General features: G+C 43.8%; 1 protein-coding gene across 5 annotated transcripts in view; it reads left to right on the top strand.

Moving 5' to 3' along the window:
- anks1b (ankyrin repeat and sterile alpha motif domain containing 1B) overlaps positions 1 to 17,664 on the top strand; it is a gene marked incomplete at its 5' end in the record, with an annotated part of 172,808 nt that extends 155,144 nt beyond the window's left edge. For 2 of the 5 annotated variants that reach the window (XM_079183999.1, XM_079184000.1), the window contains 9 exons: positions 674 to 781; positions 1,972 to 2,175; positions 4,053 to 4,178; positions 6,811 to 6,882; positions 8,578 to 8,664; positions 10,113 to 10,250; positions 10,346 to 10,513; positions 15,024 to 15,115; positions 16,334 to 17,664. In XM_079183999.1, the coding sequence (XP_079040125.1) occupies positions 674 to 781; positions 1,972 to 2,175; positions 4,053 to 4,178; positions 6,811 to 6,882; positions 8,578 to 8,664; positions 10,113 to 10,250; positions 10,346 to 10,513; positions 15,024 to 15,115; positions 16,334 to 16,382 (1,044 nt within the window). In that variant the 3' untranslated portion in view covers positions 16,383 to 17,664. Of the gene's footprint in view, positions 1 to 637; positions 782 to 1,971; positions 2,233 to 4,052; positions 4,179 to 6,810; positions 6,883 to 8,577; positions 8,665 to 10,112; positions 10,251 to 10,345; positions 10,514 to 12,945; positions 13,069 to 15,023; positions 15,116 to 16,333 lie in introns of all 5 variants that reach the window. The other 3 variants (XM_079183996.1, XM_079183998.1, XM_079183997.1) reach the window with 3 other exon arrangements.
- Between the last annotated feature and the right edge of the window lie 532 nt (positions 17,665 to 18,196).

Below are 18,196 nucleotides of genomic sequence, written 5' to 3'. Positions count from 1 at the left end.
GTAATAATAATGCCGTGATGTGTGCTCCTGCTCTGGGTCATTTAATGTCATTATGCACTCATTAGCACTTTCCTGAGGGCTGGTGTTTTTGTCTGTGAAACACTTTTCTGAATAGCAGAATTATCCTCCATTTCAGGCTCCTGATGATGAAAATCTGTTACCTTTTATGTGTTGTTTTATTAATTTTTTTGCATTTGCATTCGCTAATATGATCTCGGTATTATGCATTTTGGAAAACCCTTGAACTCTTACTCTCTATAAAAGCTGTTTTAAATTATGCTAATGTAGGTGAGTCATCATTTTATATGCCAGCACAGTAGCTTTTGACCCAGCATTTCTTCTGTGTTTGCAGTGAACATAGAAATCAGACATCTTAACTCAGGCTAGAGCTGCAACTAAAAAGATTTTATTTGATTACTTGATAAATCATTGTTCATCATAAGTTCATATAGCCTTATGAGCTTGTTTTGTCCAACCCAACAATACTACATGATATAAAAACTGAGTAAATCCAGCAAATCCTCACATTTGAGAAGTTGAAACGAGCTAAATGAATTGTCTGTGGACCTACTAATGCTTTCAGTGCTACCTTTATGAAGGATACAAATACATACAAACTACCCTGCTAGTAATTTAGCTTGAATGTGTAATATATCTGTGTGTTTCATTCAAGGTATTGAAGATCAGTCTCATCGGACACAGAAAACGGATCCTTGCCTCATTGGGGGACCGGCTACACGAAGACACCCCACAAAAACCTCCGCGGGCCATCTCCCTCAGGGTGAGTGAGTCTCAGTGAGCAGACAGTGCTTCATATGAACCATGAAAACCCTCTGCAATATCTAATTCATCAGACAGAGGAAGAAAGCACTAATTCCTTCCCAGGGGGGGAGTGAGGGAGCTGCAGCCTCCCCACTGCGGCTGTTACCACCCAACTGATTACCCACATCTTTCCGCCAGGCACAAAATGGCCGACCCACTGCAGTTTCCTTCCTGCCGGCTTGTCCTGGATACTAATCACAGGGAACTGGCTGTCCCTCTCCCATTGGGGCGACGCTTTAACGTCCTGATAATAGTCTCTTGCTCTTTGTGGTGTTGAGCCAAGGGAGGCCCTTTGCTTCTGAGACGACGCTGGACGTGTCGTCCTGGTTGATTGGGCTCCTTTCTGTACCTTTTAATCAGCCTTAGCTCTCCACTCCGTCTAAACTTCTTTAGACAGAGTTGCCAGAGAAAGAGGTGCCACTGGCTTGTCATTGAAGAAGAGCTGCAGATTATACCGTGTATGACTCATATACAGGGTAAAATGATATGTTTAACCAGCATGTCCTCCTTCAAGTGTGTTTAATCAGTATCAGTACCAAACGGTAGCTGTCAGCTGGGTGCATTTGGACAAATGGGGCGAATGAACAGAATGAGGCTCAGGGTGAGAACCGAGAGGCCAAGTCTCCACCGGAAAGGGCCTCTTCTATTGAGGCTCTTCTCATATGTAATCAAGTGAAAACAAGCAACCTCTCAGGGGAAATAACTGACCTTCTGTAGTGTGTAAAACCGTTATACCGTTAAAACGTATAAAAGTTCTAATCCTTTTGGGAATTTTTGGCTCTGCTCAGCTTGGAAAGCCACTTAAACGAACATAATTTTCCACTTTAAGGATGAAGCCACTTAAAGCGACAGTCAGCGGGCAAGGCTTCAGTGTTTTGCTTAAGGACCCTCTGATGGACCAGCTGAGACCTTCAAGTAACAGCACAGTGTCTTTGTCCCTGATTTAAAAAAACACTTCTGGATACTAGTACTCAGCGGCATTCGGCACTGTAGCTGAAAAAAATAAGAAGGGACAGTGCACAGTGAACGCAATTGCCCTATTTATTGTACTTGCAGCAGTGACACAGCACGTTATAAAATGATGAATGAACCCTCTCTTACCTCCCTCCACTCCTCCACTCTCTCCCCCCCCCACCCATTCTGTCCCAGGAGCCCGGCGGGAACCACACTCCTCCCCAGCTCAGCCCGTCGGTGGGCCAGGCAGCGTACACGGCGGGGGTCCCGGGTGGATCTCTGGACGTGCAGCACCTCATCATGCAGGCGGACGCCCGGCGCAGGCAGCGCAGCAATGACAACTACTTCGAGGACGTGCCGCGATCCAAGCTGGAGCGACAGATGGCCCAAGTCAGCATGGTGAGGAAGGGAGGACAGGATGGAGGGATGAATGGAGACGGGGAGAGAGAGGGGAGAGTATTATGAATGGTGGAAATCAGACAGTTGTCTGGCTGAATGCTGAGAGGGTAAATGAGTTAGTTGGAGTCTTCATGGGATTATTAACAGTAAAAATGATTTAGAATAACTCCAGATTCATCCTTTGATACTGTTTTTTAAAGTGATAAATGATAAAATATTATTAATAAATTTCAAAGTTGCATCCTGTAATTTTACAAATTCAAAGCTATAATAAACTAATGGACTTTCAGGGAGTATCACATTTCTAATGAGGACGGTGGAGTAGATCTTAATCATACATGAAGTATCTCAGTAATTAAATGCTGTCCCTAATAGCCACAATATTCAAGCCAAAAGCGTTTTATCTGCCTGTTTGCTTGTTGAAAAGACACCATTAATAATCCGCAGCAGGCAGACCATCTGACACCAGCTGTCGTCTCTGCAGTTTAGAGCTTGTATACATTTTTACAATTAAGGAAACATGAAATTTATGCCTGAAACTTTGTGCTATAACATGATGAAATATGCAAACCACAATGCAGTGGGCGGAGTGCAACAGTTTGGTTGGCATGCTTACAAATGCAATCAGGCCTAATCTACAGCTTCACCAAATAGATGTTCATCAGACTGTCTCTACTATCAAACATCAAAAGAACTTATCGTTCTGCATTAACAAGACGTCTCAACTTTACTGCCAAATTTATTCTCATTTAAATTCAAAATTATAACTTTATGACGTCCAATCAGAAACAGCACAATGACTCAGACACACACACACACTAACACACATCTGAGAGAGCAGCTGTGTTTTGATTCAGTATGATTAGGGTCTTTGTGTGTCTCTGTGTGAATCACAGAGCATCCTGCTGCAGACTGACACACACGAATGTTTACCCCACCGAATCCCTTCAGCGTGTGCGTCACAGTGTCCCCCTGTCTAGAAACAGCACCTCTTGAGGTGGCATTGATGAGTCAGCTTTGCCAGAATGGAAAGATAACTATTGGAGAAAAGAGGAGATTTATTCTTCTTTCAATCCCCCCTATTCTCTGACTGTTGCCTCGTTTCTCCCTCTCCTTTCTTTTTAAGAAAACAAAACCCAGGAAAACGGGTTCAACACACTTTTAGGTAGCACATTAAAAACTTTTAGTCACTGAAGATTTCCAGCTGAGTCCGGCGGCTGGGTCAGAGTGTGTGGGGAAAGAACATGTGTAAAACGGTTAAGCTGCTGGGGTTTAGCGTAGATTTGGCTTATGCCTGTTTCTGAAGGCTTATCCGCAGGCTGTTTATCAAACATCTTTGCATCTGATTGCAAGATCTCACCTCCACAGTGGCAGGGATTACACACACACACAAGCAATCACATATAAACATAACAGTCCTTGGGACAGGATGTGTGCATAGAACATCATCTGGTTTCATTTACCAAAGAATGAAAGACCGTAAAAACGTAATTGTTGTTCCGCAGACATTTGAGAAGTATGCAGATAGGCTTCAGGTATTTACTCTGTTTAAAAGGTGAAAGCTCAGTGGGTGAGAAAGAGGTGAGCAGCAGCAAACAGTCTTAAACTGAGCCAAAGAACGGGAACATTTGGAACCCGAGCATAATTCATCCAAGTTTAATTTCCTCTCGGATGTTCTCTGAAGCGTGTTGCTTTTGAAGGCGTGTTCGTGTTCGGTCAGGAAAAGCTGTTACATTATGAACTTACACACATTTATCAGGCCAGCGAGTTACGTCAACATGAAAAAAACACAGCACAGGCCTTGACGTCACGCCACATCTTTTATATCCCGTGTGATCCTGTTTTGTGTCCTAACGCGCTATTGGTTGTCGTTCCAGGCTGGCGAGTGGTGCGAGCCGATCACGTTGCGTCCGCCCAACGAGGCCACCTCGTCCACTCCGGTGCAGTACTGGCAGCATCACCCCGAGAAGCTCATCTTTCAGTCCTGTGACTACGAAGCCTACGTGAGTCCTTCCCCCTTCCCCCTTCCCTCTTGTGTGTAGGTTTGTTCACAGTTCACCGGTTAAAAAAACAGTTAATCAATCATCAAAGTAGCTGCCATAATTCTGTGGTTCCTTAATTAATTGATCATTTCAGCTCTGCTTGCTTGCTATCAATACACACCTGCAGTAGGGTAATAATAGTAAAGATCAATGACCCCAAACTTCACCTTTCAGTCGATCCTGCACTTTGGTAAATTTAGACCTTTGCCAGTTACATAACGGATGTTATACATCCACGTTACCACGGATACAGCCTTGCACCTCTGATTGGTTGCACGCTCAGCACCCAGACTGGAATGATTACCTACTTGCAGCAGTGCAGAAATGCAATTTAAGATGCCATTGGCTCTTGGAAACGTCCAGAGGGAATGTAAACTCAGAAATACACGTTCTGATTGGTTTGCTGGCATTGTGCTGAAGACGTGGACTAGAAGATGATTCAGTAAGAGAGAACTGGAGAGAAGAAAAAGATGGTTTTGAGAGAGATGGAAAAAATTCAAAGTTTGAACAAATAGGACAGGGGGTTGAGAAATCAAATGTGATGCTGAAATCAAATATGAATGAAAGCAAGATGAGATAGAGGCTGACTGAATAAGAGATAAAAGTATCCCAAGGGCTCGTCAAAAATGTCCTCTTTTTTTCGTTTTGTCACCTCAGAAGATTGATAGAAACAACGTGGACCATTAGGGCTCTGACAGATGTACAACTACACAAGCAATGTGTGTTGGATGGGTGATGGGGAACACGCAACGGGTGGGCCACCTGGGGAAAATAGGAAGGTGCTTTCATGGAGCCATTTATGTCAACATCTCTAAAAACGCTGGATGTCCCAGGACAACGGGCTCCAGAAAGCTCAGAAAGCGAGATAAATGAGCGGGAGCCACGACAGAGGGGGAGGCAGAGCGCTCAGTGTGAATATTGGCAAGCTGGAAGGAGATGGAGAGTGAATAAGAATGAATTAGATGGAGAAGACGGTAATGAGAGGAAAGAGAGTATATTGTGCTGGTGCTAATAGAGAAAGAGGGACGGTAGAAAAGCCAAAAGGACTGAATAAAGGCACAGTTCACATTTCCATCTCAGGATCTAAGTTTTAAAAAAACGCTCTCCTCCACTTTTAGCACCTCAGATGGCATCCTAACTCGAAAATATGATATGAAGTTATTACAAATCCATTTCCAGTGAAACCCTGCAGGCAACAGACCCTAACATCATGACCACGCTCTACATCATTAACAGCCAGCGTCATCTCCACAATGACTGTGTGCTCTTTTTTTATCTGCACATACATCAAATACACAAACATATTAGGGAGTTCTTCCTCTTATTGAACTGCCGCCATGTTTATTACTAAAAACATGCAAATCTAATAACTTTGCCATCAGTCTAGGTCTTCGCATTTAGTGCTTATTAGCAAATATTAGCATGCCTACACACTAAACTAAGCTTGTGAACATGTTAAACATTACACCTGCTAAACATCAGCATGGTAGCGTTGCTACTGTGACCGTTTAGCTTGCTGATGTTAGCGTGTAGCTCAAAGCACCACTTTGCCTACAGCAGCCTCACATAGCTGCTAGCATGGCTGTGGTCCCTCAGTCTTGTCATGTTACCAACATCTTTGAATTTCATTGGGAACTAATAACAGACTTGTGTGTTTGTGTACACCAACCACTACCGCCGCAGAGACACGGTAGACAAGACGGCAGCTGGTCTTGTGTGCAGCTGTAATGCAATTTCTAGGATAGCTGCCAGCAGGCCTGCCGTAACAGCGATTTAAGATTGTTAGCATGAGTCAAGACAAATTATTAACATGCCCAGATGACCTTCTTCTAAGGAACAGGCTCCCCAACAATTTGTACAAAACGTTGTTTTGCCCCCATAATTAATTTATTGCTAATCAAACGTAGGATACATCCTGTGTGGTAGATATTCAGCATTTTAGTTCTGGATTTTGGAGTTGTTAACTGTGGAGCCCAAACAGATAAAACTGTATATATTTCCCTTCTAATCCACTAAAAGCCTTGTTAGGGTCCCACTTTTAAAGAGCAAGGTCTCTTCCATAAGCAGGAAGTCCACTGCGAGGTGGTGGATGTCACACACATTAAGTGCTCTAATGTTGACATAAACATTGTTCCTGTAAAACACAGTCGCCATTAGTTGCTGCTTTATTAAATCAGATACTGCGTGTGCAGAATGTCTGACCACAAAGGGTCCCTCAAGGAGCCTCTCAAGGTGGATGTAATCACTGCTGTGGGTGTGCCTGCGTGCATTTAATCAAATCCTGCGCTAGTGCAGCTGAAAGTAAACATGGCATCCAAGAATTACTCAAAATATAAGAAATAATTGAGTCACGGAGAAGTGCTATACATAATTAATTCATTTGATTAAATAAACAAAAACAAAAAGTACAACGACAATGAAAATACTTCTGCTGGATTTAAAAGCCGACTGTCAACTTGTTTGGTATCTTGCAGAGATTAGGAGGTTAATATAGCTACGGAGTTGTGTAACCAGCCAGACCTTCACATACTTCCATATTCCCCATGTGCACCGTTTACTAAGCATGTGTGCGTTGTGCGTGTCTTTCCCACAGTACCTGGGCTCCATGCTGGTGAAGGAGCTGAGAGGGACGGAGTCCACACAAGACGCTTGTGCCAAAATGAGGGTAAAGCTCAGCCCGACACACTTCTACTCCTACTGTTGCTATTAACATCTACTGCTGAGATGTTGGATCAAATTCCTAAAAACGAGTCTGAACGAAGCTACAGAAATACAACCCAAGTTGTGATAAATTAAACATGAATGCACGTGGCTGTATTATGTAAATGTTCTCGCAATAAAAATGTAAATCTGGGACACAGTCTCATAGTCTGCCCTCACATTAGAATTCAAACTTAAACTATCATTATGGAGGATTAGGTTTATTGAGGGATTTCTTTTTAATATGGCTTGATACCCCCTGACCCCCCCTTTCACCTCAGATCACCTTATCTCCTCCTCTCACTTTGCGTCGCTCTTTCTTCCTCTCCTGTATCTCTCACTCCGGTTATCCTCGTCTTTTCTTCCTGCTCCCTCTCTTTCCATATTTTACTGTAACACTAACTCTCTCTCACCCTGAGCCGCTGCAGTGTGAAGATAAAGTTTAATATTCATGTGCAAAGCTTTCTGTTCCTCCTCCCCCTCCCTCTTTCCCTTCTGTCTCTATATTTATGTTGCCACATCAGAGGACATCTTTCCTTCTTTCTTCTTCTTCTCTCCCTCCTCGGTTTGACACACCTTTGCTGCAAACCAGGGTTGTAATTAAGTGCAATGAGATGCAAATCATATCGTTCTGGCTTTTTATTACCTTCCATCTTCACCCGCTCGTCCCCGTTCCCAGCATCCCTCCTCTCCTCTGTCCATCCATCTTTCCGCTGTGGAGGTAGATGTGGATGTTTTAATCCACGACTTCACAGCCTTCTAGCTGGGTATCTGCCAGCGAAGCCAGTCAGCGCTGCCTTTGTCAGCTTTTCAGCACTACCTGATCCTGACAAGGCCGAAACCGCAGCAGCAACACGCTGCGAGCAGGGAGGAAAGAAACGGAACAAAGAAGAAAAAACAGATATGGAAAGGATCGCAGCGAGTGGATTCGACAAGGGGGAGAAATGAGGGACGGAGTGGGATAGAAATGTGAGGAGATGACAAGTGATGAAAGGGGAAGAAGTGATACTGAGAAAGCAGGAAAGGGACTCGCCTCACGTCGATTTCTTTGAATACATAAAATCTCTTTGGCAGGTAGAATGACAGCTTGGAGGGTGATGCCGACATCGCTGTAAATCACACGATTCTCCACAGCACCTCGCTGCATAATGAGTTTAAATATAGGTAATTGAGACACGTCAAAGTGCCAATGTGTAATTAAAAAGAATAAGGAGGGATATACACAGAACGAGCACCAATGTGGCTTAAAAGCTAATAGACTTATTAGATTTGCGGCGCTGCAGTCAATTGGGTTTGGAAATGTAATTGCGGAGCAGTTGTGTTTTTATGAGGCGCCTGACAACCCCCAACCGTCGGAGATTATTTGAATTGACTTCAAAGTATAAAGTAAAAGGACGGGAGTCATCCGATCGCTTAGCTCAGCTAGCTTTCTTTCTTTAAGTTCTGTTTACATTTTCATTGTTTTTCTCACTTGCTTGTAGGCCCGGGGACATGGATTGAGTCATGTATAAAATAAACAGGGTATTAGGTTTAGTGGAGGAATTCATTCATCTTTAACTGTTTCTAATTTATAATAAACTGATTCCCGTGCACTTCTTTGGGGCTATTATGTACGTTGTGCCTCAAATCTTTCCTTTTCGTCTCTCTTCTCCAATCCAAGAAGTCGACCGAACAGATGAAGAAAGTGCCGACCATCGTGCTCTCCGTGTCCTACAAAGGAGTGAAGTTCATCGACGCCACAAATAAGGTAACGCGCACTGCTCACTTCCTGCAAATAACACCTGAAAGGTCAGGCTTTTGAACGCGAGCGCCAGTGACATTCAGAGGTGTCAGAAATGGCCGGCGCAGCAGCGCCGATGTCTTCTTTTGCTGCAGCCCGACTGATTTAAAACTATATGGTGTACAAAAATCAATACGGTGTAAAAGAGGCCAAAACACAAACAGGCAATAACCAGTGTGGAATGGATGCGCTGGGAAATCAATAACAACCTACTCAGTTCATTAAATCCTGAATGGAAGAGTCTTTTCTTTTTTTTTTACTTTTTAAAGAATAGAAATACAACAAACAGAACAAACAGTTGGTCAGCTATGCATTCACACAGGTTATACTGATGGTAACACATGCCGGTTCATATAGTCACAGATCAGCGATCATCTTGAGCAGTAAGAAGTGATTCTGTACATATGCTTCCTCCACGGTCTGTTTAAAGGTCATCATCGACCTCCTGTTCAATCCAGAGTGACGTTTGAGTGACGGGTGCTCAGCGTGTGTCAGCGCGTCACACTCAGACAGTGTTTTTACCCGGCTAATGATTTCACACCAAGGAGTCACTTACTCCGATCGTGTGCCGATTCCCGTGCGTTCGTGCGAGACAATAAGATCTAATCCACCTCGGCTGGGTAATAAAGGTGGCACAGTGAGAAACATTTTAAAGATAATTATAAGCTGCTTGCTTGCAAAGTGTTTTTTTTATTTATTTTTTATTTAAGCTTCTGTGATGCACTAGAGCACACACACACACAGCAGAAGATGAGCATCATTTGCAGAAAGTCGGTACATTTTGAGCTCTTCCTCTGGCAGCACTGCACAGAGCAGACTCAAGTTAAGTTGGCCTCAATACATAAATAACATACACAGAAGGAAGAGCACAGCACATTCAAGTATGTGCTGTGTCTGTCTTTGCCAAAACACTTTACCTGGATTCACATCTCTGGGTAATTTTATGAAAGTAGTAAATCTTCCCTATTTCGTCTCCGTATCTTATCTGCTGTCCCAGTGAACACATAAAACAAACTGGCCTACAACAGGCTGATATCTTTTTATAGCATCGGTGACAAAGATGAGGCTGTCTAGTATAACAAAAACATTTATGTTTTCTCCACTAAAGCTTTGATGTTCTGCATTTCACAGCGCGGAGACTTTAATTAACACAACACAAAGACAAGAGTTCTCCAGTGACATTACCAGAGGACAAATTCCAACTCAGTGACTCCAGAAAACTCTCAAACCAAAAAATGTGCTACAGTGATTATGGTTTTGGGGTGTGTGAAATTAGATGAATAATAAATCAGATTTGTTTTTCTATGAAGTGGCTCACTAGAGATTATCAGCAATCTCTCTCTCTGCACCTCTTTATCTTTCTGCCTCTGTTTTTCTCCCCCTCTCTCTCTCTCTCTCTCTCTCTCTCTCTGCAGAACATCATAGCAGAACACGAGATCCGTAACATCTCGTGTGCGGCTCAGGATCCAGAGGACCTGTCTACATTTGCCTACATCACCAAAGACCTCAAGTCCAGTCACCACTACTGCCACGTCTTTACTGCTTTTGATGTGGTCAGTACACCGACGCTGTGTGTTTCAAAGCAAATGTCATTTTCACAGAGGCTATAATAGCACATTGCATTCTGACGCCGTTGCCCTCTTGTCAGAACCTGGCGTATGAGATCATCCTGACACTCGGCCAGGCCTTCGAGGTGGCCTATCAGCTGGCCCTGCAGGCCAGGAAGAGCGGCCACGGATCGTCCACACTGCCCGAGAGCTTTGACAGCAAGCCCAGCAAACCTGTCCCCAAACCTCGAGTCAACATCCGGAAATCTGTAAGCATCGCTGCCGCACAGCCGCACACATCTGTTTGAAGGGAAAATCCATCCGAAACTTAGATTCACATCAGCAACATTTTCATGAATTTGATGAATTTTGGTTAAAAAAAACTGGAAGAACTGGATCCTCTACAAATTATTTCATAATAGGCTTAAGGTCTAGATGGCCTTTCCAAAATGAATATAAAGTACAGGATTGATTATAAAAAGAAGTGTTTTAAGATGGATTTTCACTGGTGATAACACCTCTCTCACACTCTGCTTCTAATCCGATCTAACCTGCATCCCATCAACTCTGTCCCATTCACACTGGAATCTGTCCTTCCCTCCGCTCCGATTCGTTCCCGTGTCTCATCCATTCTCAAATGCGTTGTTTTCAACTCCCAGTTTGGTTCTCTGGGATTATCCTGCAGCGCTTGTGTTTTGTGCGTTTGACAGTCTTGGCCCAGCGGACACTGTGGCAGAGGTGTAGGTGGATATTTGATCTGTTAAGCGTCCATTCGGTCTTCCTGTCCCTGCAGTCTCTTCCACACTGGGCTGATTGATGAGGCCTGTTTGCATCGGGCTCTGGGGAGGCTTGCTTAGCTCTCCTTCTGTGTCTGTGTGTGTGTGTGTGTGTGTGTGTGTTTGTGTGTGTAAGAAGATAAAGAATCCTCATGTGGAAGATTCCTACATACTGCAGCCTTGCATGGAGAATTAATTTATTGACATTTCAGTCCATCAGATCCAAAAAGGCCGGGGTCTCTGATGGAGAATGTGTTCGAGCAACACCCAAACTGTAATGGGTTCATAGCATCCACAGACCATGCTGCTAGTGGTAAAAACAAAATGCCACATGGTCCCTTTAACAGTTGTTTGATACCAGCATTAAGTTTGTGATATTAGATACTTGGGTCCCGCATTCTGTCATGAATTGATGTGTGTGTGTGTGTGTGTTTGCGCAAACGTGTGTCGCCTTTCTTCATGCCTCCTCCAACCACAGCGTCACAAAGTCTATCTGCAGACCAGTCAACCTCCCATTAACCCCTGACAGAGCTTGAAAATAGTCACGCTAACAATAGTCACTCCTCCGCCGACACGCATCGGCTGGCACAGCAGCACGTGTGTCTAAAGGGCCCGGTATAGAGTTACGGTCGGCTGCTATATCGGCGTGCTCATAGACTAAATTTAAGTCAATTTACATACTGCGTGAGTCACGGAAGGAAAGAGATGGTGATGGAGGAGAATCGGTGGCTCGGAGAAATGGCCTCACTTTCTGAAGTTAGAGCGGGACGTGAGACGCTGAGGAAAAGACAGAAAAAGAGCTTGTGTGTGTGTGTGTGTGTGTGTGGTCCCGTGCCTGCAGAGATGATGGACGATGGCACGTGTATGCACAATCTGCTGAGTCTGCAACCGTTACATTAACCATTAATTGCCTTTTTCCCTCTCTCTGTTCATGTGCGTGTGTGTGTGTGGTGTACTTAATGGCTTGCGGTGTGCAGCAGGGCAAAGATACTGCAGGATTCACTTAATATTCCTGCCACCTGCCAGCCATAATCTCCATCCTGCAGCACCCCTCGAGCACCTGCGCTTTCAAATAGTTGCTTTGTTTTTCTGCCCACAAGTATCCGTTTCTCCGCACCTTCCTACTTATGTTTATGTTGTGTGTGTGTGTGTGTGTGTGTGTGTGTGTGTGTGTGTGTGTGTGTGTGTGTGTTATGTGAGCGTATCTGCTCGTAAATCTCCCTCAACATCCACTCAACTTGCTCTTATGAGTGTGACCGTGTCTGATGTGACTATTGTCTTTGATCAGCTTCGGCATGTTCCTGTAATCGGATTACAGGATTGAAACACATGACCCTAACCCTGTACGATTGAGTCTTAGTCTTGGGTTTCTTAAAAAGGGAGTGAAAGAGCCTCCCAGTGATGTGAAAATAGCTTGTTTCCATGCAGATGGTTCATGTTCTTGGCAGTCTAGCAGCCTTGAATTTATACTTTTCTCAAGAACTCAAGAACAAATGAAATACAACCACAAGCTTTCTGACCTCCTTGGCAGGATTTTTCATGATAAAAAAAAAAAAAGAAGAAATTTGAATAAGAGTCTGGCTTGTCAAGGTGCTTTTGCAGAGTGATGTTTTGTTGAGTTGCCGTGCCGTATTCGTCCTGCTCGGAGTGTTGTTTTTTTTGGCCAAGCCAGAGTTGCTGTCTATATGTGGCGTAACGTAGCCTACTGTAGTCTTGCTGTCCCACGCTGTTGCCAGGGCGAAAGACTTCGCTGCCATGTTGTTGCCATGGTTTTGCTTTGGTTTTGGAGTGTTGTTGCCTTTCCCTGTTGCCATGCAGCTGCTCTGTCATCGCTGTGGTCTCTTGCCTTTGCTGCTTTGCTGTTGTCGGTGTTGCTGTTGCTGAGCGGGCCCACTTTGACCTGTATATGACCTCTGCCCCTGTAGGTCATCATGTCCCCCGTCAGCCGCTGGTCACTGGGCCACATTTACACCCCTCACCGGCCTCCTCTCCACCCTCCTCTTCCTCCCCCTCGACTCTTCCATCTTCCTTACAAAGCTCAGTCACAGGTCCTCCACGCTTTTTTCCTTCTCTTATCCTTTATTTCCCACATGATTTTTTTCTTTTAGTCAAGAGGAAAGCGCCGTCTGTAAGTGCTTCCATTTTATTCTGTCGCTTTTCTCTTTTCTTGAACTCACCCCGCATCCTTGTGTGGTCTGTTTGCAGTGTTTGTGTTCCTCATTCTTCAGTTACTACCTCTAGCTCCATATCAATAGCATTAGCATAAGAAAAACCCCAGATGTGACACTGAGCCAACCCATTTCATTACTTTACTGCTAATAAAATCAGCAGAAATCAGTTTTTATGAGCCTCACTGCACCGATTCAACCCCTGGATGGGGATACACTGCCTCCTTAAAGATGCATGGTCAAGATGGTAAATAAGGTGTAAATAAAGCAATAACAACTACTTTAAAATTAGCTGAATGTTTATTAAAACCTCAATTGAATGCTCGGAATGAGCTTTTAGTGTTTTTCCTTCTGATCCTTTTTTTTCTCTCGCTCATCCACATCTTCATCTTGCGCATAAGGCAGTTGGATATTTGAAAGGGTCATCAAAAGAAGACTGCAGTAGCAGAGCATACACACTGTGCCAAGAAATGATTCAAATGTGCTAAAGTGATATTAGCCTCACACTGCAAAACGGCATGTTCTGCATCGGATTGGATAACGGAGCTTGCTGTCCCTTTGAAGGTTGTCAAAGCCAAATCACACACACCCTGTGATGTCCCTGCAGCATTACTTCAAGTTCTTATGCCCGGACCCTTCAGCAGAAAACCCCCCAAAAAAGGGGGTTGATATACAAAACGTATTTTGAAGGCAGGCGTAGTTCATTCAGTGGCTTCATGTGTGGTTGCTGAATGTGAGACTAATCCTGAACGAGTTCTGCACTATATTGATCTTCTGTGATCGAAAGTGTGTTTGTTCCTTAATCCTGTTACCCCATAACATGATTATAAGGTCTTGCTGTGGTTGTCCGAGTGTGTGTGTGTGTGTGTGTGTGTGTGTGTGTGTGTGTGTGTGTGTGTGTCTGTGTGTAGGTGTGTGTGAGAGTGCGAAAGAGAGCGAGGATAGATAATTGGATTATTTTATAGTAAGTTTCCGTAGTGTTGCTGTAGCAGTGTGTTGAGACAAGATAAGAGAAACACGGCTCTGTTAGTGTTCTGCAGAACTTAACCCTGTTTACTCAAGAAGTAGATCTTTGATGCTTTATAAAATATCTCTATAAAATGTAGTTACATTTAATATATGTGTCTATTGACATAATTAGGATTGATGTGCAAGGACAAATGTGGTCTTCTGCTGTCAAAACTGCAGCTCTCACAGTCGAGTCGAGTCCCCCCCCCCCCTCCCCCCACATCACCTGAAAATAAACCAATAGATTGGAGGAAAACCACCCTCAGCAACAAAAACCCGGCCGCTTGATTGGTTGCCGTGGGGTTATTTTTGAAAGCAGTGTATTGTTTGGTTGATTTCTCGGCTCTGAAGCCACACTAGCTTCACAGTGGCAGCAACAGACAAGAGTCCACAGCTCTTTGATAATCGGATGTACAGGAAGTGCACCGCTGCAAACACCGTGTGCTGCTTTTCTCATTTGTAATCTGTATCTTAACCGCCTCTCACGTTTTGAGTTATTATTTCTCATTACATTAACTTCCAAAGACACACTTCCTCCATCTCATTCCTTCCACCGTCTCACTCTGTATTCACTGAATTAGCATTGTGTTGTCACAGAAAGTTGCCCTTACAGTGTGCAAAAATGACGATTGTCAACAGGAACAGCTGTCTGCATTCCAGATGTATCATGATGAAGTTTTGCATCCAGCATCTAAAGAAGTGCAAAATCAATACAAAAATGTGTACTATTTGCATAATTGAGAATCTGCAGGTCGTTAAAAGTAATCTGCCTCTCCTCCGTCTTCTCTCTGCTTCTTCCTCTCCTCCTCCGTCTCTCTCCACGTCAGATGGAGCAGCCGTCCATGGACCAGAAGGGCCACGCAAACGTGCCGTGGATTGTGGAGCCGGGTCAGGAGGCGAAGAGAGGAGTCAACACCAAGTACGAGACCACTATTTTCTAACATACACCCGCCTTGTCCACTCCTGTGTGTGTGTGCCTTTCAGAGGTTGCCCTGTACTGGGGCTCCGCCCCGGAGTTGGGGCACGAGCGACGCACGCCGCCGCCGCGTCACCTCACCGGCTGAAAAATAAAAAAACAAAAACATCCCGCCCCCGTCCCCGTTAGCCGAGCCTGTCCACTGCATGATGAAGTTTGGCACTGCGCTGTCTCTTTCTCCTTGTCTCTTCTTCTCTCTTTTTGTTTCTGCTCTGCCCTTCTTTGGCCCGGGCCCCATCCTCCTCCTGCCTGCAGGGCTGGCGCATGACCCCGGGGCTGTGGTGCACTTCTGTGTCTCCACCTGTTAGGGGGGAATTGTCAGCTCCGTTTTTTTTTCCCCCACTTCCTGTTTGTCAGTCAGTCAGCGGTCAAGCAGTGAGTTGTTCTGCTGTTTTTTTTTCTTTTTGTTCCTGTTGATGGGTGCAACCGTTTGGCTTCGTCTCTCTCCTCTTTTTTTTTTCCTCCTCTGACTGCCTCCATCCCTCGCTTTTCTCTACATTTCTGCCCCCTTGTCCAACTGCCCCTGACAACTTGAATGACATTTGTAACCAGAATACTTGCTAAGAGCTGTGACAGTGTTTTAGCTGTCTGTTGAGCCCGGTGCGAGAGCTGACAATGAGGAGGGCGGTTGTCGAAACATGACAGCCTGGAGGAAAGTTCAGACTTTTTAAACATTTTTTTAAATCAAAGAGGAGCGCTGAATTACAGGAGAGGTGATGTAGCACAGTCGCTTTGACTCAAACTGGTTCATCCAGTAGGCTACTAGAATGTATTACAACTTTTTGATCCTTTATATCAGATTATTTTTTTGAAAATACTAACAAACTTGTGAATTTCTTTGACACACAACTTTAAACATGTCCTGTGACACGGGAATAATTTCTTTTTTGTTTTTCGCTTTTATAGCACCTTTTCCACCACATGTGTGTGTGTGTGTGTGTATATGTTCAGAATTATTTCAACCGAGTGGATTTCTCCCCGGCCATGAACCTTATTTTATTTGGAGGGGAAAACATCTTGTACGTAAATCGGTTTAGCATGTGACTTGCGAAGACGCATGGTGGCCATTTTAGACTTGCTGAGCAGGAGGGGGGGGGGGGGGCCGGTGTAGAGGCGGGGGTGTGAGGGCTCTCTCGATAAGTGATGTCATCTCATTTGCAGGGCAATGCCGGACGCTCATGTCTATTACTGTGGAATGCAAAGAATGTAGCCAGCCCTAAACACGGACCTTGTCTCTCACACACACAATGCAAAATGGATTACAAAAGGACTACAAACATGGACGCCACTCCACAGTGTTTAAGGTTGACTACAAGATTCTAACATCATTCATCCACATGATAAACATATGACAAACAGACATTTATACACAGTAACAGGACTGCATCTTGACAGACGACGGTCTGCTCTGAATGTACACTTATTTGAAAGCAGCCTCAACGTTCTCCAACTACAGCAGGATTCTTTTTTTAAAGCGCCCAACTGGGAGGCGTGACCTGTGAACTTTTGGGGCGGTCACAGCGACTCCATGGAGACTGTGAGTGTGGTTACGGGGCATCTGTTGGTAACAGACAATGGACTCGCTAAAAGGCACCACTGGGCATGTGTCAGTGATGGAACGGGCATGGGGGGTTTGAGGACAGCCGGCTGGCTCTTTTTTGGTCTTTTTTTTTATTTTCTTTTAAAGTCAGAATATAATACAGAGATATATGCACAAGTGTGTAAATGTGATTGGACCCTGCAGCACGCTGGAGATGCAACAGGTGTGTCCTTATGAGATGCGTGTCTCATAACGGATTATAAACCTATGTGAACAAAACAGCATCTGGCGTATTAAAAAAAAAAAAAAAAGTATTCTATTCGTATTGCCCGACATTTTAATGTTTAATATGAGAGTATTATATTACCATGATGATTATGATTATTCTTGTGCAATTCTTGTCTACTGTTGTCTTAATGTTACATTATTTTTCTATGATATGATGAGATGAAAACCTTGGGCTTGAGAATGATGGCCATCCTTTAAAAAAAAAATCTGAAACTATACGATCATACTTGTACTCAGAGAGTGAATGTTGCAGGTGGCTAGCTAACTCACGTCAGGTCAACTCCATCATTTCTCACGGGGCTCTACTCTTATCTCGCAGATGTAATATTTTAAACGCAGTATTACTGTATTATTTGGATGAGACATTATCCGATTATAAAATGTACATAGATATTTTGCCAACTCATTGTTCATACGTGTAATGTAAAAGAATAAAAGGATTCGCAGTACATGGCACTGGAAACAAGGTACCAAAATAAAAGGTTGGAAATGAAAAAGAAGTGGTAGATTGTATTTTGAGTGAAGACTGAGATGGGTTATCTGGTGACATCACTGCTGACCAACTTATGTACATAGGCTTGGGCTTCCAGCACACTGATTTTTGTAATTTGGGCCATTATTTATATCCTTGTAAAGCACATGGAATAAAATATGACTTGTAAAACCATTATTCACCCTTGGATTAAGTTGTCATAAGTTATTTCCTTTTCCTCCATAAAAAGGTCTTTTACAGAGTTTGACTTCAATGTTTTAGGAATCTGAGTTTGAATTCTAATCATTAAAATTATTCAAACAAAGAATTGTTCGCATACTAATTTACAGACAAAGCAGTTTTTTTACGTATCAACTCCTGAGGCTAAAGATCAACTCATACATAAATTGTCACAGTTATGGACGGTTCTCAGGTTGTTTCCTGGCATTCAGCCGAGTGAATAAATCCGTAGGATATGGATTTCAGATTTTGCTCTCACTCCCTCGGTTGAAGTTATTTCTGCCATGCGGGGATGTGCCTTTCCCCTCACATTGAACCCATGTGGGTGATTCGCACCTTGAGGTTGTGAAAGTCATTAGTGTCACACAAATTGAAGTGTAAATTGTTGTGAAACTACTGGAGAAAAGACCTTGAAATTGCATCGTAAGTGGCGGAGAATTGGAGTCTCCATCCCACTTCCACTCTGTTTTAGGAAGGTTGTTTC

The sequence above is a fragment of the Pholis gunnellus genome (genome assembly GCF_910591455.1).
Source record: "Pholis gunnellus genome assembly, chromosome: 22".
NCBI lineage: Eukaryota > Metazoa > Chordata > Actinopteri > Perciformes > Pholidae > Pholis > Pholis gunnellus.
Note: the sequence above shows the minus strand (reverse complement) of the source record. Positions and strands in the feature narration are given on the sequence as shown.